Here is a 23446-nt window from a genome sequence, read left to right on the forward strand (position 1 = left end):
TATTGTTTTAAAAACATAATAAAGACGTAAAAGAAAATGTTATAGGAAAAGTTACAGTATGTAGGAAGTACAGAAAGGTATCGCGACAGTACGGAAACTATTGCGTCTGTTTCTCATTGCCGGATCTCATAAATTCTCTGAATGCAAAAACCTGCTTTAAATTTTAGAATCTTTCTGGCCCCGGGAGTACCGCAGGGCAGTGTGCTCGGACCAATCCTCTACATCCTTTATACTGCAGATATTCCCTCTAAACCTACCACCCTACTTGCATCCTTCGCCGATGATACAGCTGTACCAACCTCCAATTCCGATCCTGCGGTTGCTTCGGAAGATCTGCAGGAACATATCTCATGTATAGCAGAGTGGTGTAGACAATGGAAAATGAAGATAAACGAAAGCAAGAGCGTCCATGTCACATTTACACTCCGAAGCAAACCTCCTCTCACGATATACTACAACAACCTTCCTATCCCCAAATCCGACTGCGTTCGCTACCTTGGGTTCCACCTAGACTCACGACTAACGTGGAATCAACATACACGACTGACACAACAAAACCTGAACACAACGGTATGGTCTACTGCACAGCCTTATTGGACGACAGTCTAAACTATCGACAAAAATCAAACTTACAATTTACAAAACACTACAACAACCGATTTGTACGTCTCCAATCCTTTCAATCTAAAGTCCTCAGATCCATTGTAAATGTTCCTTATTATGTATCAAATGCTACCCTCCACAACGACCTTCAAATTCTTTACATCCAAAAATTTATTCCCCAAAAATTTACCAAGTTTCACAAAAAACTCTCCCACCATCCAAATAGTCTTGCCCAAGTCCTGTCCGATAGAACCCATCCCTACAACCCCATAAGGCGTCTTAAGAGGAAATGGCCCCGCGACCTCCTTTCCGAGTAAACTGTTAAAAAAAAAATATAAAAAAATAAATTAATTAATTAATTAAAAAAAAAAAAAAAAAAGTGAAGAGGGAGGATAACGTTTCCTAAAATTTGTCATGTTTCAAAACAGTGGACGAAACTAACAATTACGAACCAAAACGTGAAGTTAAAATGAGACACTCCAACTTCAAATTTTCTTTGTAGTTTAAACCAAGGCTAAATTATGGCTTATGGATGAAGCTAATTATTATCAAAAAATTACAGAAAAACCTACCAGGTATCAAAAACGATGTAAAACCGGTACAAAAATATGCGTGGCATTACCCACTGACAAGTACCATTTACTAATTTGAATGATAGATAAATTTAACAACCAAGGATATTAAATAACATATACATGAACAATATTTTTTACTATTAGAAAAAATGCTTGATTCTTCTGTGCTTTCTCGGGAAACTAGTGCCCTTAGTATACCAATGTTGTTGAATTTTGGCAAGTAGGGAGACTCAGGAAAAAAATTTAATTTCTTCAGAGACTTGAAAGGAAAAAGAACTTAATAGTAAATTTACCCTCTTTTTAAACCCATCCATGGGGCTAAAGAAGTTCAGTTTCCGGTCCATGTTTAACCCTAAGTATTTATTGATTATTGATCAGAATTTTTTCCTAAACAAGCAACGCACTTTTCTGAGAATATAGCCACCATTTTACAGACGTTTAGGCTTAGCTTCCAACGATGACCATACAGACTAATAAACTAAGTTTAGCAGGGAACTCCGATGGCAATAGCCGCATATCTGATGGAACGTCCATCATCAATAGTGCCACGCGCAACATCCTCAGCACTAAGTGCCATTTTTAAGTGTAAAATTCAAAATATTAGATGCTCCGTTTTATGTATCGAACATAACTACACAAACAGACTCACATATAAAAAATTGAAAATTCAAGATGAAATTAGTTCTTGTTGCCGTTAAATTCATAAAAACCTTCCAACTACCGTAATATCAGAAAATTCGCGTCCCGACGAATCCCCTCGAACCCTTCCGCCGACAATGGCCGCCAGGTCTCCTAGGAAGTGATGGTGATGATAGTGAAAGTGATAACGACGCAAGTATCAATTAAACGTACAATATTTTGGAGTAATACCAATGGGTATTTTCTATACTCTTGTTTTTAATTTTGTATATATTACCTTGCTCATTGTTACTAGTTACCTGTTTTAAGGTAGTTGTAATGTACTACAAATTATTAATATAAACAGTTTATTACTTTAGAATTCAAATGAGACTGAGTAAACAGTTTAAATTTCATAAAAAGTAAACATTGAAAAATCCTTTATCCTTGTTTTGGATTAAGGATTAATTATGTTTACCTCTAATTGATATTCTAAATTTAAAACAGCATAAAATATTTTTTATTGATAAAAACAATGAGATAAATTAAAGGCAGAATTTTCTTTTATCGAAAAAATGAAAAAAAATCAATTGAGTGGAATTTTTTGCCTGTCAATGTATTCTGAATACATTCCTCCGGTAAAGCTTCAAACATTTTTTTCAGTCAAAAGTTGGTTACGTTATCGTATTTTAATATGACTTTTAGTCAATCCGAATCGGCCCATTTATGCTTTAATTAATTATCAAACTTTGTTTTCATTAAGCACGGGTACAGCAGGGAATCTTGATCAGCCGTATACAAGTTTGAAACGGTTTTGCTCCCCCGCCCCCACTAATTGTCTGCTATCAATGGTAGCGCGAGTCTTTGATCCAATAATCTCGCCCCCCGATCCTTTTGCCGAGGGGTTGTTTTCAGGGGGTGGGCGAGCCGGTTAACTAAGTGCTACTCTCCCGCTGCCCTCACCATTGCAACTCGGCGGTTGGCTCAGAGTTGCCATAGAGACCATATCTACTGTTGACACAGCCTCCTTTGTTTTCCCAACCCTCACCTCCGTCGAGTCACCCTTCATCCCACTTGAAGAAACACGAGATATAAAACTCAATATCATGTTTAAAAGTATATGTATCATTTATCTAGCAAAAGTTAAGTAATTTTTTCCACACATAGAGTTTCTATAAAAAGAAAACGTTTTCAATTGACTATCGTTCAACCGATTTAATCAACTTCCGGAAAACAATACCCAGTACAATTCAGTACGACGACTGAACAAACTGACTTATATTGAACAAGCAATTTGAGTTATTACATAGTAAAAAAAATACTAATTAGGGAGTGCTCCTAGTTAGATTCGATACATAAAATGGGGCATCTGGTATTTTGGAATTTTTACTCTTAAAAATGGCACTTAGTGTTGCGCGTAGTGTGGAACTTACGGATGGTAGACGTTCCATCATCGGCTATCGCCATCGGAGTTCACCACGAAACACTGCGAAGCCCCGTTAGACGTTTTCGAGAAAATGGCTCCTACCATAGAACGCCCGGTTCTGGACGTCCTAGAGTAACCGAAACACAGGATGACCGTTTTTTGACTTTGAGAATTTTGCGAAACCGGCACCTTATTGTTATTCAAGCGATTCATCGGCTCCAGGGAATTCGACGTGTCCAAATTTCTGAACGCTCTGCTCGAAATCAGTATGGACTGATGGCTTTTCGCCCCGTAAGAGGACCAGAATTGGCCAGACCCACGGCTCCCATTTGGTCGAAAACAGCGATTAGTCTGCAGTACTTTTTACAGATCAGTGTAGATTTGCTCTACGATCTCCAGATGGGCGTGAAAGAGTGTGGAGAAGGCGAAATGATATGTACGAAGCTTGGAATTTTTCCCAGATCCAACCTTTTCAACTTAGCTCAATAATGGTGTGCGCGGGAATTTCAATGGAGAATCCCAGAGTTAGTTGTTGTTCGTGGAGGGTATTTGACGACTACTCACTATTTCAATGAAATTTTGGGACATCATGCGTTGGAACGTCATTAGCAACAAAATGCTACTTTAGCTTAAAATGTTCTTTTTTCTGCTTTTTTTTTTAATTTTTTAATTTCGATTAAATCGATAATTGAGACATTGAGCTCATAAAAGCCAGAAAATTGCCAAGATCAACCAAGGAGATTTTGTGTTGCATTCGCAATAAATCATGTAAAATATCTGAAGGCTGCTCTTGGCGATTTTCAGGTTTATAAGTTCAAAATGTTCACACTCAACCCATTTGTAAAAAAATAATGTTAATCATTTATAGTTATTTTATTGCACTATATTCTCTTTAAAAAAAATTGAATCCCCCAAAATCATTTACATACGATGTTATGCTAAAAAACTTTAAAAGAACTTGAGAAAGAATGTGCTAAATGCCTTGAAATTAACCAATTAAAAACGTAAATTATCAAGATCAATAGAGTCAGAGTACTGTAATAGATCTGCATTTAGGACGATATAATTAATTGAAGAAAGAAATGTAAAAAAACTAAAGAAAACCAAAAGGATCCCCACAAAGAAACCCATATGGAAAGCTTGCTAACTGGATTTCAAAAAATTGCTAAAAAGGTAGGTACAATATAAAGATCTAAATCTGTCATATAAAGATGATAAAGTTAATACATACAGGAAATTTCTGGTAAGGTACCATTTTTCCATAAGATTTAAACCCATAAGGCCCATGGAAAGCCAAAAAGCAAAATATGTTTTTCAGTAATATCTAGGCACAATATAATTTCTTTTAACGGTGCTAGAGACAAAGAAAGGTGGAAAAGCCATAGAATTTGATTAAAATGTGTATAAGAACAAGTTTACGTTCAATATATAATATAAATAGAAATTATTTCTATTATTGTATTATTCCTTTCTTAGCTAAATGAAGTTATTTTATCCCAATGTGATGAATAACCATCCATGTACAAAAACTGATATTAAAATTTATTTTCGAGGAAAATTATTAGTGTATTGAATCTTTACCTTCCACTTAGTACGTTTGTATTTGATAATTTGAAGTATTGATAAACAATAGCTTTTTAAACTGGTTTTAAAAATAAACTGCAACAATTTTGGACAACACTGTATACCAAAACTTAATTATGGCAAAATGTGTAAAAGTCTAAAGGAAACGCACAAAATATACTTTGTGTGTGCATACCTTTTATAAAACAAGCTAAATATAATAACGTTTCTTCTATTATTGATGACATATGCCCCATTCATTTCAAAATAGATTTTCTTGTTAGAAATGAATTTTACATAAAAGGATTCGTTTATTTTTCTGAATTAAATATAACAATTTTGTAATTAAGTAAGTGTCAGCGACTACATATTCTAATTTATTAAGTACGAGTCCTCAATCAAAATGAAAAAAAGAGTCAACTAATTTTTATTTATAGCCGTTGTTTCACGAAAAATAAATTGGATGTATTCTTTTACTTGTTATTTTGTATATAGGTACTTTTAATAAATTTACGCTTTTGTCCCTAATTAAACTTACGTCACCAAAATTGGAAAATGTCATGTTAAACCGGCATCGGTTCTTCAGTGAGGTACTAAGCAGGAACACAGGAACTTCAGTTCCTCAATGAAGATGGCCCCATGCCGAAACGCGTTTGAGTAGTTCAACAGACCCGCGAGTGAAAACGGTCCCAATAAGTGCCGGTTCAGCATGAGTTCAACTATTCGCAGACAACACTTAGTATCAACTCCAAGAATGGAGACCTAGCAAATGCCCTTTTGTACAACGTCATTTGTTTTCAAAATAGATTCCCATTAATTTTATTCTGAGCTACCCTGCATATCCAATGCCCTTGCAAATTGGTTATCCACACGTCCCCTTCATTCTTCGGACGGACACACTTCGTTTCCGAGATCAATTTATTTAAATCCGAACCCGCTTAATCCCGTCTGGGCCGTCTTGAATTTCTTACTCTCACTTCTTTGCCTGTGATTGTCAATGTTGTTGGCTCATTTCCCTAGACATTAACGCCAACCTGCCTCCGGTGTGAAGCGCAGCAGAAAAAAAGCGATACATCTTTGCTCATTTCTCCATGCCAAGAGGCTATCTTTCCTCAGTTGACGACAATTTGACATTAATTTTAAGTACATCAAGGTGGCTTGAGCTTAAATTTTTGGGTCTCGGTCCCAATCCCACTTGCGTCGCTGGCCTGAATTAGAATTTTTAATTGAATACAGTTCAACTTATTTCTACATTTATAAATATAAATGTTTAATATTATTTATTTTGGTGATGTAACCTTTCGAGAAATCCAGTGTTTTTTTACTTTGAGAAATAGTTATTTTATTCCACCTTTTCCATAGGTATTTTTCTTTTTATTTAGATACGGTTCATTTTTATTGCTGATGGCAACGAGGTCGTGCTGGTGTGAATACAAAGAGGCTAAAGATGCCGCAACAGCGAATGTATCACCCTATCCTGTCTGCCCAGCATATGTGGTGAGATTAATGAAAAATAATGTTAAAGAAAAACGGGAAACTGCTGGACACACGGCAGATAAAGACTGGCATTGGTCTCTGGTTCACGGAAGCCAGATCGAGAAGGGAAATGGCCATACTTACTAGGATATGCATAGGTCATCATAAGCTTAACACAAAGGCACTTGCTGGCGGAAAAGAGACTGCGCCGATGCTCATTATGTACGGAAAGATTAAGTATTGAGCATATTTGACAATGTAAAAAACTAAATGCCTGCAAGATGAACTACGGGGTCCCTCTGCTGACCTGTGTTTTACGGGTACGGCAAAGGGCGCGGATCGCTGTTTAAGTTCCTCAAGGCTATATGATTTTTTAAATGTATGTGTTTATGTGTTGCGTTGTATGTATTGTGTGTTACTGTTGGTGTGATTGTAAATTATTCACGTGGAAGAGTGGATTATCCCCCACAACGAGGAATATCGAGTACTCCGCGATGAGAGTGTATTGTCTGAAGAAAGATAAAAAAGTAATTTGTTAGCATGATTGGAGGGTTTAAACCCGCCCCGAGGAATATCAAGTACTCGGGGAGTGAATCTTTTTTTTGAGAGGTGCCAGGATATCGTCCTCGTCAGGATCAATTTCTCGTCGGACGTGCTTTTTCGCTGGGGAGCCGCAGCGTTTTTTTTTTTTTTTCCGTAGGCGTTGTTTGCCGGCTTTTCGCCGTGGCATTGCGGGGTTTCCTCTACCACTGTCCGGGTGTTTCTGCCAGGGGCAGGGCTCCCGTCGCAAGCAGTATTTCCGGGGAATGTAGGAAGCGTGAAAATCTTTTTTTTATCTCTTAGTAACAATTTGACAACCGGAGGTACCTTCCAGAGGTTTGCAAGATAAGCAAACATGAAACAAAATATGAAAAAGTCAGTGACAAATATGCGCGAAAAAGAAGTTTTGCTTAAAGCGTATAAGATCGGCGATGACCCGTGATGTTTGTCGGCCCATAAATAAATAAACAATAATAATTTATTTTCTGGACGTGGCGAGGATAATGAACTCAACACAATTTTTTTCTTTTCTACTGCTATAATTTGTCCGCAATGTATTTCGGAGCAATCTTCCCGGCTCCCTACTCCATGGCTAAATTACTTGACAATAAAATATATCATATTATTAAAAGCTTTTTAAATTAAATCCAGCATCAATGTGGTACTGACTTTTGGGGAGTTTATAAACAACTCAACTGAATTGGAAATATTTTCAAATTAAAAAACAGGACTTCCACAATTGCCAACAAATTTTAATACAAATTTACAGAAGATTTACCGCCTGAAAATGAATTTATCCTAGTGAGAAAACGCATTACAGCGTACTTACTTAGAATGTTTAGTTAGAACTAGTATCATTTTAATCCTTTGGTTGCAACAATTATTCTTCATTAAATTCACTAGTTTCGTGGTATTATTAATTGATCAAGCGGACCACGAAACTAGCGAGTTTAATAAGTTTAAAATGAAGTATACTTCACTAAAGCTCTCCGTGGCCATTTCATTTGTCGTCGAGAATCCAATCCGATTACACGACATTTGAAAAATGGCAAAAAGGAGGGAAAATTCAAAAGGTGAGGTTGAGATGGGAAGTTAGTGCCCGAGGGGATCTAAGTTACGATAGCTCAAGTGGTAGAGCAGCGGCGTATATAACCGAAGATCGTGGGTTCGAATCCCGCTCGTGCCATTGACTTTTTTATCTCAACTAAAAACCTTAATTAATTATAATTTTCTTCATTGTTAAAGTTACATAAAAAATAGTCAATAATTGATGTGATAAGCTCAGAAAAACTGACATTTCACGCAAAATCTCAGATTCAAATAAATAACAACAGAAGCCGGGAGAAACATGAGCCAGCATTTTGTCTCATGGAGCTATAAAAAACAGAATCAATAAATTTCGACTTAATTAATTTTAATGATCACATTTGTAATATATACAAATCTGAACAGGATTCAAATAAATATAAAGAAAAAAATAATTGTATAGTTTTTGTAACTATTAGTAAAGTTATATGTAAATAAGAAGTAATCATATTTCTAGTGAATTATCGGTCTATGTTACGATAAAAAAAAGAATTGCAAAATTATTTGGCTTGCTTATTTATCGAACTTCCTACACAAAAACAAAGATCGATATTTGAATAAATCCTTTTAAATAACAATGTTTTATATTTGTTTGTACATTTTTTGCCCCTTACATCAGATTTATTTAATTAATTTGTTTAATTTTCTTTTTCAGTTTAACTTAATTGGAAGGTAGTAAAGTCTTTTTCATTCAGAAATTATACAAGCCCGCGAACACGTTAAATGGAATTTGGTTAATCCGCCGGCTCAGTTTCACGAGAGGGTGTAACGTGTCGGAAGTGTTGTTTTGTCCCAGGGTAAATTGATTGCATTTACCTAAACGGGGGGTGGATAGCCCGGGTTAAATCCCGGCTTCCAGGGTCAAAACGAAACAACTGCACGCTCGTTATTTCCATATGTTGCTTTTCACACAAAGGCAAACTTCAAAATAATTTTACAAAATGAACTTCTAGACTGTAAAATTCCTCATAATGTCACTTTTCATATTTGACTTAAATATTTCTGGGAGATGAATAGAGAGGATAATTTTTTTTATTTGAAATTCAGCATTCAAGGACATTAGGCCGTCTATTTTCGGCATTTGTACCCTGGTTAGAAAAGTTTTATTTTTAGAAAATATAATCAATCTATAAAATTTATCTAATTGCTTATATAGACTCTTGTTTACGGATTTTGTTATACCTAGCTCTATGTAAAAAGTAAGCAAAATTGTAGAGGACAAAGCATTACTTCACCTTTGCATATACTTTTTGGTAAAACGAAGAGCGCCGAATGCTGTCTATTTTTTCAATTTCATCGATCAACTTTAGTTTAGTGTTCCGTTTAATATTTCGAGTTAACAAATGATTAAAACAAATCCCACCACAATATAGCCAGTGTAATATTATTTTTGACATTAAAAATCGAAACGAACCACTCCCAGCACCAAATTATAATACTGTCGTTTAATTTTGACATTCTGCACAGCAGGTCAAAAATGAAACAAAATTGATAAGAAAATTTGAAAAGCCACAGGAAAAAACAAAAATTGGAGAAGGCAGCTTGAACATGCCTGTCATCCTGGTGCGCATATTCTGTTTTCCACTTAACAATGAATTCAATTTTAGTTCTCCGTCATGTGAAATGCAGAAAGGCTTCAGAGTAAAGCCAAAAACACACTTACCCGATGCTACGCCATGCGACGCTACCCGATGCTACCCGACGCAAATCCAAACTCCGATTTTCTATAAGGTTGCATTACCCCCGTGCACATCTACCCGATGCTATGCCACGCTAACGTACCCGACGCTCTGCGATCCCCACTGTCCAGATTTCCGTCGGGTCGCACGAGTACAGTCGAAGACAAAAGAACGGAACACTCATACTTTTATTCGAACTACATGTATTATTGTCGTAATATTAATTACAACATACTTATTTTAATATAAACCAAATTAACTGTGATTAAAAATTATTTAGTTTTTATTTAAAAAATTAATTTTAATGGTTTGGTAGAAAATAATCAAAACACCGGAATAGGACTTTTTTAACTAACAATTTATTGGCGTAATATACTAAAATTGGAACAATTTATTACACGGTTTTGCTCATAAAATTTAATTAACAATTTATTTCATAGTTTTGCTCGTAAAATTACACCATTTTGTAATGTCGGGTAGCATCAGAACAGGACACTCATATTTTTTGTAGTTTATTTCAAACTAAGTACATGTAATTTTGTCGTTATATTAATTACAACATGTTATTTTAATGTAAACCAAATTAAACGAGATCAAAAATGCATAAGTTTTTATAAACATTGTTTAATTATGATGGTTAGGAGTAACTTTATTTAAAACAATTAAGTTTAACAAACAATTTATTAGATGGTTGTGCTCATAAAATTTAACTAACAATTTATTACAAGGTTTTGCTCAAAATAGTGCATTAAGAACAAACGATGCGTTGCGATTGTGATCGTGATTATTGTGATAAACGCTGTGGACTGTACGCGACGTGTACTTGCGTCGGATAGATGTGCACACCCCACCAAAACGTGGCAAGGCGTCGGGTAGCGTCGCATGGCGTAGCATCGGACAAGTGTGTTCCTGGCTTAAAGCAATATAAGAACAAAATAGATCGATCGTTAAAATCGTACGTACCAGAGTACAGGTTTGACAAGTGCTTAATATCGGTTAAGTTTTAAAATTCTAAGAGATAGCATTTTTGTTGTTCCTTTGCATTCAAATATAAAATAACGATCCATTTCATAAACGGTAAAAGGTATAGAGAAAGAAAAGAATTTAAAGAAGTATTTTTTTATAATATACAGAAAACGGAATGAATCTTCAATAACCACTTCTAAACTAAGATCAAAAATCGAGTTACCCGTTCCGTGAGATAGACTGGAATTATTTATTGACCAGAATCGCTGAGAACGAAATTGTCCATTCCATCAAATGTAGTTCGATATTCCTAAATACAGCTATTGAGGAAAATCGAGAGAACATTAGAAAAGTTCTCAAGTTGTTTCGGTGCTGAGGTAATAATGCTACATATGGATGGGAGGGCTACATCACCCACCACATTCACCAAACCATTCCACGTGAGTATATATACATTTATATGTAGATATCCATGTATAAAATAATATAAATGTACATATATCATATTTTTTATCTAAAGTGTGAATGAAATGAAAAATTAGTGTCAAGAGTGGGACTCGAATGGTCTTGGGTTCGAGTCCCGCTTGTGACGCCTAATTTTTCATCTCAACCACATTTACATGTGGTTACTATTATAAATCAATTTACATCATTAATTTGGTTAAATATGACAAACAATTTAAATTAAAAAAATACTAATAGCTCAAAATCTACGGTACTTTGTGACTGACTAAACTAAAAATTTAAACAAAGCTATTATTTTAAACTGTTTCAACATCCATTATATTTCGTAGTCCGATTGGCCAAATAACTTCCTACAATTAATTAATCTTTTTACGCAAGGTATCGGTTGAAATAAAAAAAGTTAGTGTCACGAGGGGGAAAAATTAGCGTGAATGTGTAGTGCGACAGGGCGGAATATTGAGAACCCATCGACCCTCAATTAGATTAGTTATGTAATATTTGTAGAGGGTGATGGAGGAATATGAAGTAAGTATGGGATTGATTTTATTATTATAAACTAACATTATTACCAAGTAATTAAAATTCCATAAACGAACTTATTTAAGCGAATATGAAATCTTGCGAGAACGTTTATCTCCAGCAATAAAAAAGTCTTCTTTCAACGGATACCAGTTGAGGAAAAGACATATATGTTGACACAGTCGTTGTGAAAAGGCTATTTTTCAAAGCCCGACTTGTGGACCGTTCCATTTTTCAAGTCCTCTTTCCTCCGCCCACTCAGGTCAGGTTTATTTGTTTTCTTCTTTGAACGACTCGTTGGGTCTCGTTAGTGCGAAATGCGAGGGTGTAGCATATTGTAAACCGTGTAAAATGAGAGCGGCATAATTCTAAAAACCTCTTTTTAACGATGAGCGGGATATAACAAAATAAGCTGCGAGGATAATCAGTCGTTCTCACAAATAAGTCTTGGTTATTGTGTGCTAATTCAAATTGTGTCAACCCTAGCTCATTTCACTTTTATTAAATTATTAACTAAATGTATTCTTTCCTATTTACATACTATTCACTCCGTTAAGGTGGTGGAATACTTCATATTCCTCCATCACCCTCTACAAATATTACATAACTAAACTAATTGAGGGTCGATGGGGTACTCAATATTCCGCCCTGTCACGCTACACATTCACGCTAATAAAGACTTTCACAACAAAGAGAGTCAAAATCACAAGACGTGATATCTATATAGTAATGTATTGTAAAATTTGTGTAAATTTCCTCTGTAAATTGGAACAGGGGACCGAGATACTAGCTGCTGGGCTCAAGCACAATTTTCATATCAGGTGGCATTCCTACAAGCTCTCTATGGCATAAGCAGTGGCGCCTTTCATTTAGGTGGGACACATCGAGCAACCTTTCCCTACATGCTGAACTCATACGGGCATTGTCCCAAAATTTTGGCAGACTAATTAACTGAATATTTACAAATATTACGCAAGCATAACAATGAAATACTAAAATTTATAGAGCTTAAATTTTGCTAAAGCTATAATACAGGGTGACTGGCGATAAATGTCGACAATTTCAGGAAGTGTTTCTCACTCACCATATGCAAAAAAAACTTCCTATAAACCCCTGTACAAATCTCTACCGTAAAGAAATAATTTTAGGTTTTATTTTTATTTTTCGACTTAAGTCCATTAAATTGCTTATAACCTTCAGAATTACTGACTGTAGAAAAATCTGGTTGGTGCCACCTGAAAGAACGTTAAATTTGTTGTATGAAAACTTATTTACATTGCAGAATTGATGAAAAAGTTCTGCACGAAAAATTAAGAAAAAACAAAAATGTGTGGTGATTAGTGACCGTTAATCGATAATTATTCAGAAATCGTGAGATGCGGTCTAGTGTGATGTAGGTTTTAGAAAAGCATTTTCTTTATCGTGCCAACGTTTCGATCTTTATTGAGATCATCTTCAGGGCCTGGGATTTACAAACATTGTTTACATTTAACAAATACATTTAGGATGTGGAAAAGTGAATTTATACAATGCAAAATATATTTTTGATATTTAATCAAAGTATTTCTACGAAATCACACTAGACCGCATCTCACCATTTCTGAATAAAAATAAAAATGTTGAAATTTGGAATTTTCTGGAAATGTTGGATTGCTAACTGTTAATAAGTTTTTATAAGTTATAATAAGTTTTTTCAAAAAACACCGGCACCCCGAGGGTTTATATGACCTCTGCTGTTGCGAACCCTCGTAAAAAAAATAAATAAATAATAAATAATTGTTAATAACTACAAATTCCTGGAGCTTTACAAATTCCCTCAAAAGTTTTCCATTCCTTTAGCTTCCAGCAGTATACCGAACATTTGGATTGCGCTTCTCAAATCAATTTTGCAATCTAAATAAGTTTACTTACAGCAAATTTAACGTTTTGTCATGGGGCACTAACCAGCTTTTTCTACAATCAGTAATTCTGAAGTTTATTTAGTAGATCTGAGTCGAAAATTTAACAAAAACCCAAAACCTGAAATTACTTCTTTCCCGTTGAGGTTTGGACAAGGGTAAATTTTTTGTTGCATATGATGAGTAGAAACACCTCCAGAAATTTTCGACACTTATCGCCAGTATATATACATCATAGCTTTGGCAGTTGTTTCGGATTTTTGTCGTATTTATTTGGTGGCTTTCAGGTCAATATATACTACAACTACCATTGGAAGACTGTGATGGTGCGAAAGTACCACACTATGAAAATCAATGAAAAAAATCAAAATTTAGTAGTATAATTAATAATATACCAACTATCTCTCTTTGACTAATCAATATAGACTATAAAACTGATAGGAAAGTTAAACATTTGATTTTGGACCAATCTACAGTTTAATTACCCCACATACTTCAAGGTAAAATATCACCAAAATAAGATTTAAAGTTGTACTATTTTTTTACAGGTATTTTTAAAACGAAGCCAAGATAATATATTCAAACATGACATCATCCTCTGTTACATAGTGAAATAAAATTAGCCCTTTTTGTATACTTTATAAAAATTATTATACGAAAAATTATATATTTGCCAAGACAACAGTCAAGGAGTTTTCAAAGGAAGTAGGAACTTGTTGATACCCCACAGAGGAAAATGAAGATTTAAACATTTATTTTTAAAAATGTATTCGCTTTATTGTGTAAAATCCAATGTTTTTCTAACTTATAGGCTTAGTAAATTTGAATTTTGACCTCAACCCTACAATCAATAACAAAAATTATTTTATATGTCACAATAGAGGAACTACGTGTCAGCTTTAATGAAGCGTTTTGACGTTAATTCTAGTAAATCAATGATTACACTTGTAATAAAAAAGATCGTAATGATTTTATGAGCGTTTATATCTAAAAATAGCTCAATCAAAATGTAAGTGAAGGCCGTACGTTTTACACTGGTTAAAAGGGAAGAGTATTTGATGCCAACTGGCCCATTTTTCGTCAAACCCGGCCGATTACGGCTAGCTCTTTAATCTATTTATTAAAACGAAGGATGTTCATCGTTCAAACTTTGGGAAGCGTTCCAAAGCTCGGTTTCACTTTAAATTACCTTATTATCTCAAACCGTGACCCTCTCCCGGGGTAAAAATAGCCGCAGGGCACTCCAGACAAAATTACGCGAAGCGTTTTATAATTTGCCACGACTTATTATAAATTAACGTTTTAATCCGGGAAACGAAGAAACCCTTGGGGGAGAAAGGGGAAGGGGAATATTTTTAAACGGTCCCATTGTACACGGACGTTCCTCGTATCTGAGAGGAAAGTGGCTTACGGTTTGTTTTCGTTTGGTGAGCACGTGCGGGCGCGTGCTGAGTTGGCCGGTGTTTACACAAGGGTTGAAAAGGGGGTTAAAACGACGAGGGGTGCCTGCTCACAAATCGGACAATTCGGAAGTGCTATTTCCCGGTCACACCCAAACAAGAAGGACATCTAAATCTCTCCGAAGGGTCCTTCCTGCCTGGAAAGGCCCATTAGGTGTATTTAGACCAGATTTGGAAACCCTACTGGACGGGCTTATTTGTCTGTTTGTCCAACTTTCAAATTATCGTCGTTTAACCGTTGTAATAATCTGTTAAAACCCACATGCTGCCAATAGAATAAAAATAACAAAAGTTTTAAAAACTCTCGACACGCAAGAATGGCACAATTACACAGAAGACATCACTTTAAGCCCTGAAGATGATCTCAATAAAGATCGAAACGTTGGCACGATAAAGAAAATGTTTTTCTGAAACCACACCAGACCGCATCTCACGATTTCTAAATAAATATCGATTAACTGTCACTAATCACCACACAGTTTTAAAAACTATGAAAAATATCTTTAAAGACAATGTATTCGCTTTTAAACGAAATGAAAGAAAAACGAGCTGTATTTTGTAAACCTGATTTTGGCCCCTGGTGTTGAAAAAGCACTCGGTATTACTAATAGAAAATGGCAAAAAAGAGGGAAAATTCGAAAGGTTGTAGGTTGAGATGGAGAGTTGGTGGCCGACAGGATCAAAGTCACGATAGCTCAACTGGTACAGCAGCGGCGTATTTAGCCGAAGGTCATGAGTTCGAATCCCGCTCATGACACTGACATTTTTATCTCAACTAAGACCTTACATAGAAAGAATAATTAATTGATTGAAAAAAGTAACTTGGTCAATTGTCCACGAAAACGTAAATACTAAACTAATAGAATAGAGAAATGAAACAATATAAGAGTTTTTAGACTAAGTATTGACTGTACTCAAAAGTAGACTGAAATAACAAACAGAAAAAAATAACTACATAGAGAAAGATGGTTTGTTCACCGTAAAAGTATATTTGCAAAGTTTCTTGTTCATTTGATCGATGATTAAAATAAATAAATTGTACTGTAATATTTTAAATATTAGACCTGAAACGTTCGAGTTGAGGCAGAAATTCAAAATGTGATCATCAAACTTAAGATCCTGCGTAAGGGTACAGTTCAAAAATTAAGTCCCTTCTCCGTTTCTCCCCGTGGCCGGCAAATTGACTGTGTCAACAGCGCTTTTCGGCTTATAATCTTTGCGCCGCATTGAAATTCAACCCTAATTAGAAGTAGAGCTAAGTTTTCCGGTTAATGAACCAGTTAGAGTGCTAATGAAGCGGACTCTTAAACGTGGCCAACTTTGTGCCGGTTAAACTCAAACCTCCCCCTCCCCAGCCCGTTCAGACTTCATAAAAGGTTTACCGATGAAAAGTGTTAACATTTATAGTCCTTTGATGCAAGGGTTGAAACGTCATCCAACAATTAATAATAACTAATGGTACACCACTGCCAAAACGGGTTAGCACTAGTCTATCAACTTTTATGCTTTTATTTTTATTAAATAAGAAGAAAGTTATAAATTCACTATAAATTATATTTTTGTTCAGCGAAAGTTTGTTATAAAAAAAATTATTTTCCAACTGCAAAATGTCCTTTTGAGATGGAACGGATGAAGTTCTCTTAACCAGATAACGTTAGCCAAAAAATACGTATTTAATATATTTCAGCCTAGTTAAAAATTTCTCCGGTTTTTCAGAAAAAATTATAATGGAGTGCAAAATATGTAAATCCAATTTGGAAAATTTGTGCCATAATTTGTTGAAGTAGTGAGGAGCGGTCAGATTAATTGAACAACCGGTCGCTAAATAACACACATTTGCGCTATAATTCCGTTATTTTTTAAGAATTTAATTGCGGCATTGCATTGATAATAAAAAACCTTTTATAAGGTACAGGGTCACGTTTAAATTTTTTTAAAGTTGAATTGGTCCTCAAGAACCGTGTATATTTTTTAATTTTTTCAAAATCAAATCATTTTTAACTAGAAAATTACGTTTTCTGTTCAAGAGCAAGTCTGGCCATCAAAAAGGGCTGTAAATATTTTCTATCATTTACAAAAAGTGTTAAGACAAAAAATGTAATAAAATAATAGAAACCCCACAGGATAATAAAATGCCGTTAATGTCTAATGAAATTAGGTGTTCATATATTAGAAGGATTATTACTAATTGGAAATAATTTGTATATGTTATTTAACTAACTAAAACTTGTAAAATTCTGTGCTTGAAAATAAAATTCTAGAAGTTGAAATAGTTTCAACGGTTAACTGAGAAATTTAATTATAGTGTAAAAATTGGTTTATGTCCAAAACTTTGTAAAGTACGAGAAGGAGTACCGATCAAGGATTTCAATACACTAAGAAAAAACATTAATTTTCCTTAGATGAAAAATTACTTACAAAAAATTCTATAGCAGCATGTCTAAATTATATTTTCAATGAAACAAAAATCACAAATACGACCGGATTTTGTAAATCAAAAGTAATAAAATACAATGTTTAATAAAAAATAGTTATATTTTATAAAAAATTGGAGTTTATATAAACAATTTAATTATAACGACGACAAATTTTAATTATTCGAAATTAAAAAGTAAAGTAAAACGTAAGACGTAAATATATACTTGATCATCGATTTTCTAATATAAATAACATGATATATAATTAAATATGAAATATTAAAATTAATTAAGGTTTTTTTTGTTGAGATAAAAAAGTCAATGATACGAGCGGGATTCGAACCCACGATCTTCGGCTAGATACGCCGCTGCTCTACCACTTGAGCTATCGTGACCTCGATCCACACGAACACCAACTTCCCATCTCAACCTCATCTTTTGAATTTTCCCTCCTTTTTGCCATTTTTCAAATATCGTGTAATCTATTTGATCCTCGGCGACAAATGAAATGGCCACGGAGAGCTTTAGTGAAGTATCCTTCATTTTAAACTTATTAAACTCGCTAGTTTCGTGGTCCACTTGACCAATTAATTGTAAGATATTAACTGGTCAAGCGGACCACGAAACTAGTGAACTTAAATAGAATATTAAGCTGGTCTTTTCACTAAAGCTCTCCGTGGCCATTTCACTTGTCGCCGAGAATCAAATTGATTACACGACATTTGAAAAATGACAAAAAGGAGGGAAAATTCGAAAGGTGTGGTTGAGATGGGAAGTTGGTGTCCGAGTGGATCGAGGTCACGATAGTTCAAGTGGTGGAGCAGCGGAGTATCAAGCCGAAGATAGTGGGTTCGAATCCCGCTCGTGCTATTGACTTTTTTATCTCAACAAAAAACCTTAATTAATTGCAATATATTAATTGGTCAAGCGGACCACGAAGTTAGTGAATAAAATTATATTCGAACTAATATTAAATAGACATCTGCCTTCAATATTAAAATATTGTATTAAAAAACTGAGATAAGGCCAAGATATACAAGAAAAACTTTCAGTTACTTCGTTATGCTGGAATGGACTGGAAGATTCCGTTCTAATATCAATTAGTAAATTCAATATGTTTCAACCTATAAGTTCCAGTATTGTAAGTTCATGTTTGTTAAGTTAAAGTTTCCGTTTTTAAGTCCTGATGAAATTCCTCGAACGCTTAACGAAAGAACGGGTTGTTTCACTTTTCTTTCAATAGGCCTGATCCTAGATTTTTGAATACAAAAAAAATTTAAAAACCAGAATCACCGATACAATTTCAAAACAACTACTTGGCTTAAAAAGAAATTGAGCAATAAAAAGCATGGGAGAATATCTTATTTAACAAAACTGAAGGTATGAGATCTGCTCAAGAGTTATAAATCAATTTGCTCTTCTTTCTCTTTTCAGAAATTAAATAGACCGGAAGCAACATTTTAATGGAAAAATAACAATGAAATTCATATTAATTCTTTGGATCAACTCCCCGAGAATTTAAGGGTGTGTTTATTTTATAAATCATTTGTTTAATTGATTAGTACACGATTAATAAGTGCCATCAAACTAGACACTATATTGAAAAATGTATTCTATTAATTTTTTTATGTCGAAATGTTCAACACTAATAGACTTTTATTTATACGCGTAATACCCAGTCTCAAAGTAAAAAATATATAATTACGTAACAATTTATATACATGAACTTTCTATAAAGTTAAATGAAAGTAGCATAAAATAGTACACAATTCCAATAATATAATTTAGATTTTTTTGACTTAGTACTCTTTTAAGGGGAGAAATTCTTATAAAATCGTCAACTTTTGCTAGTTGACAGTAGACAAGAAATCAGAACGATTTCATGAACGGTGAAATAATGTACTGGCAAAAATAATATTGTTAATTCATTCCACGTAATACGTAAAAAAGGAATAATTTATTTTTTATTGGGATTTGCAACAGCAGAGGTAATAACAACCCCTCGGGAGCCGGTGTTTTTTAAAACTACCCTGGTCTGAATCAAGGATCTGGTGGTTTCAAATCCAGGAACATTGAAATAATCAGCCTCTGTAAGCCAGAGTAATGCCTACATAACTGAAGATAACGGCATGATAAATAAAACAGTAATTGAGCATTGCATGTTGATTATATCACCACCTAATATATACAAAAATGTATATTTTATTTTTATTTAATTTTTTACTGGGCTTTGTCACAGCGGAATAATCCCAACCCCGGGGTGCTGGCGTTTTTGAAAAAATAATTTGTAAGAACACTGGGTTCAATGTAGATTTTGAGTAGGTTAGAACTGTTTTAGATTAGTGAAATAAAATTGCATACGGTAATTTGTAATTTAATCCACTTTTGTGCTTAGGAATTGAGATTTCAAAGAATAAAGTAAATGTTAGTAGTACAATAATTGCTGACTTCTTGTTAGTGCTTCAAGTTTTTTTTATACAGAGGAATTGGTCAATTAAATATTTTGATAATAGACAATTCGAACAACGAAACCCCAGGACCGCGCAGTGATTGATCTGGTGTCTTGGCAGTCTTATCTAGGGCAGATTTGCTTGTAAAAACATAAGAAAAATACGTTGTAATATTCAAATTTAAATTTTTTTGTCACAGTTCTCTTTTAAGGGGAGAAATCTTATAAAAAAAGTCAATTTTTGTTAGTTGACAGTAAAAAGAAAATCAGAACGATTTCTTAAATTGTGAAATAATTTACTAACAAAAATAATATTGTTAATGCATTTCACGTAATATATAAAAAAATTATTTTGCCTTGGCAGTGTTATCTAGGGCAGAATTGCTTGTAAAAAATGGGGAGAAATTCTTATAAAAAAGTCCATATTTGTTAGTTGACAGCAAAAGGAATATCAGAACGATTTCTTAAATGATGAAATAATTTACAAACAAAAATAATATTGTTAATGCATTCCACGTAATACATACAAAAAATTATTTTAATTTAATTTTTTATGGCGAATTGCAACGGCAGGGGTAATACCAACCCCCTGGGAGCCGGTGTTTTTTTAAAACTTCTCTGGGTTGAATTGTCCCATTAAGTATCTGATGGTTTGAAATACAACAGCATCGAAAAAGTCAATCTCTCTAAGCCAAAATAATGCCTACGTAAGTGAAAATAGCGGAATGATAAATAAAACAATAATTTAACATTGCATGTGATTATATTAACACCTAATATATAAAAAATTTACTTTTATTCGGGGCTTTGTCACAGCAGAGTAATACCAACCCTGGGCTGCCGGCGTTTTTGAAAAAATAATTTGTAAGTACTCTGGATTCAATGTAGATTTGAAGAAGTTTAGAACTGTTTTAGATTAGTGAAATAAAATTGCATATAGTTACTATATGCATAATTTAATCCATTTTTGTGTTTAGGAATTGATATTTCAAAGCCTAAAGTAAATGTTAGTAGTAAAATAATTGTTGACTTATTCTTAGTGCTTCAAATTTTTTTTGTCATACTCAGGAATCGGTCAATTAAAAATTCTGATAACTTGGTTGAAGTTGTGAGGAGCGGTCAAGAGTTGGGTGAATGAGTGAATGAGGTTCACAAAACACACAAGACTAGCACCACACTTTATGCCCTGAAGATGACCCGAATAAAGGTCGAAACATCGGCAAAAAAATGAAAGTGGTGTTTTTCTAAACTACATCATACTTGACCGCTCCTCACGACTCATCAATTAATGAAACAACAGGTCACTAAGAAACAGACATTTGGAATAACGAATCGATCGCGCAGTGACTGATTTGATGTATTGGCAGTGATATCTAGGGCAGATATGCTTGTAAAAACTTTAGAAAAAATATGTAGTTGAGAAGATTAGGATTAAGTGATACGATCAAGGCTTAAATAAGAGGGTTTATAATAAGTTACTGAGAGAAATAATGTGTATACTTACTGGAATGGTCGCTTAACTCGTGGGGCCTCCAATGGTTCTGAAATTTGGGTCCGTCCTGCGACTTCCCCGTGAACTTGTTCGGGTCTAGGATGTTGTCGACGGAAAAGGGCAAACTTCTCGGAAAGGGCTGGGATCCTCCGAGAGGCGGGCTGAGCCTGGCTAAGAGACCCCGGCTGGTGAGGTCGACGGGGGATCCGACGTCCAGGGCCTCCTCGGAGTCGCTTTCGGAAGGCGAACGGCTGGAAAAAGCTCCCTCGGCCGGGGATAACCTCTCCTCCTCTCTTAGCATCTCGGCCGTCACATTTCCACTGAATTCTCATCCGAATTCCCCCTGCGATGGGCGGCGACGGCCCGAGTCACGCCCAACGCCGAATCCCGGCACGGCCACGCCTCTCCCCCGGCCCGCCTCGCCTAAACAGGTGACGACAACTCTCTAATACCCGGAGCAACCAACCACTTTTATGGCTAATCTTATCAGCCTATTAACAATTCTAATCACCTACCAGTTACCGCAACCCCTTTTACACTCTAATTGCCATTCTTATTTGGACTCTTTACCCCCCCTCCACAACCACTCAAACACTCTTACTATTTAACTAACACAAACAAATTATTGGATTTTTATACAATTTTTATTTACTCTATCAAAGAAAGTCCGTTTAGAAATTAAGTATTAATAAAAAAAAAGAAGTTTTAATTTACAAACTAAATATTTACCTGTAAATTTTTTTTAAACGGTAAGCTTTGTTAGCGGTCAATGACTGATTCAAATAATATTGAAAAACAAGGGTTTGTCATAAAATTAGAGAGGTCCGGAAAATTAAAGAGGTTCAAATGATCATAGTTAGATTTATAGAGGTTTACGTGTGATGATCAGGTATTTTTTATTTTTTTATTTTTTTATTTATTTATTTACGGATCGAAATCCACTATAAAAAAGACATTTTACAATAACAAAAAGTATAAACAATATATGTAAAAATACAAATACATGGTAATAATATAGATGGTAAATATAAATGATAAATATAAAAATACAATTAAAGAGTAAAAACTGAACAAAAAAATGAAAGACATAATTACGAACCAAATAAGGCAGAGAAAACCAAATAAAGCTGAAAGACAATTGAAACTACAATAATTAGGTACATATTTAATGAACATAATGCTCTTTGTAAATATATAATAAGACTAGAGTGCGAGAATTAATTGAACCAGTAAATGAAATAAATTGTAATAATTTTGTACAGTATGAAATATAAAAGCATTCAACTAAGGTTGTAGGATAAGGTTTTTCACAGATTGCACAGAACTATTGAAGAAGTCAATATTGCAGATGTTGTTACTCTTGATCATCATTCTGTGTAGAGGAGAAGAGAGCATGAAGTTAGAGCTTTTGAATTCAATATAAAATAATTTATAGGTTTTAAGAGAGTACGAAGGGACATGGAGCTGTAGTTGAGAGAGGAGATAAGGACTATCAATGAGATTGTTTAATAATTTAAATACAAAAACAATATCAAAGTAATCCCTTCTTAGTGCCAGTTCGAAAAGTTTAAATTCAGAGTGGATTCCAGGGTAGGCAGAATTCGGAGGAAGATTGANAGGGTTTACGTGTGATGATCATGTATTAAAATTATTATAATTATAAATTTTTATTATATATAATTAGAATTATTAGAAAACCATAGAGGTCCGGAAAAATAAAAGAGGTTCAAATGATCATAGTTGGATTTATACAGGGTGTTCGTGTGATGATCAGGAATAAAATTATTATAATTATAAATTTTTATTATATATAACTACAATTATTAGAAAACCATAGAGATCAATAATTACAAAATTATTGTAATTAGAAAATAAATATCGCTCCCTTCAAAAGCTCCCCACACTTCTCAATAGGGAATCCGAGCTACAAACTAACACCCAGCAGACTTGTCTAATCGTCAAAATACTTAACCAATTCAACTCACCTCACCAAAAGCATTTCAAAAAACACTAGTCTGACGAAGGAACGTCCTAGCTACCACAACACACCACTTATTGTATCAATGTATCTCAAAACTTCTTGCTTCTTTCAAGTTTTACAGCCAGGAAAGAAGTGTTATCATTTCTTATTATTGTTATGTAGAATTAGTTTATTTATCATATTTGAATGGAAGAATAAAAGGATAAGGATGAGCCTATACTCATGCTGAGACT

General features: G+C 34.3%; 1 protein-coding gene across 1 annotated transcript in view; it reads right to left on the reverse strand.

The window, feature by feature from the left end:
* LOC106662449 (homeobox protein slou-like) overlaps positions 1-21579 on the reverse strand; it is a 40952-nt gene extending 19373 nt beyond the window's left edge. The window contains exon 1 of the mRNA XM_014386547.2: positions 21245-21579. Within this exon, the coding sequence (XP_014242033.1) occupies positions 21245-21533 (289 nt within the window). The 5' untranslated portion in view covers positions 21534-21579. The remainder of the gene's footprint in view (positions 1-21244) is intronic.
* Between the last annotated feature and the right edge of the window lie 1867 nt (positions 21580-23446).

This window comes from Cimex lectularius, unplaced genomic scaffold (genome assembly GCF_000648675.2).
Source record: "Cimex lectularius strain Harlan isolate CLEC.00 unplaced genomic scaffold, Clec_2.1 scaffold151, whole genome shotgun sequence".
Classification (NCBI taxonomy): Eukaryota; Metazoa; Arthropoda; class Insecta; order Hemiptera; family Cimicidae; genus Cimex; species Cimex lectularius.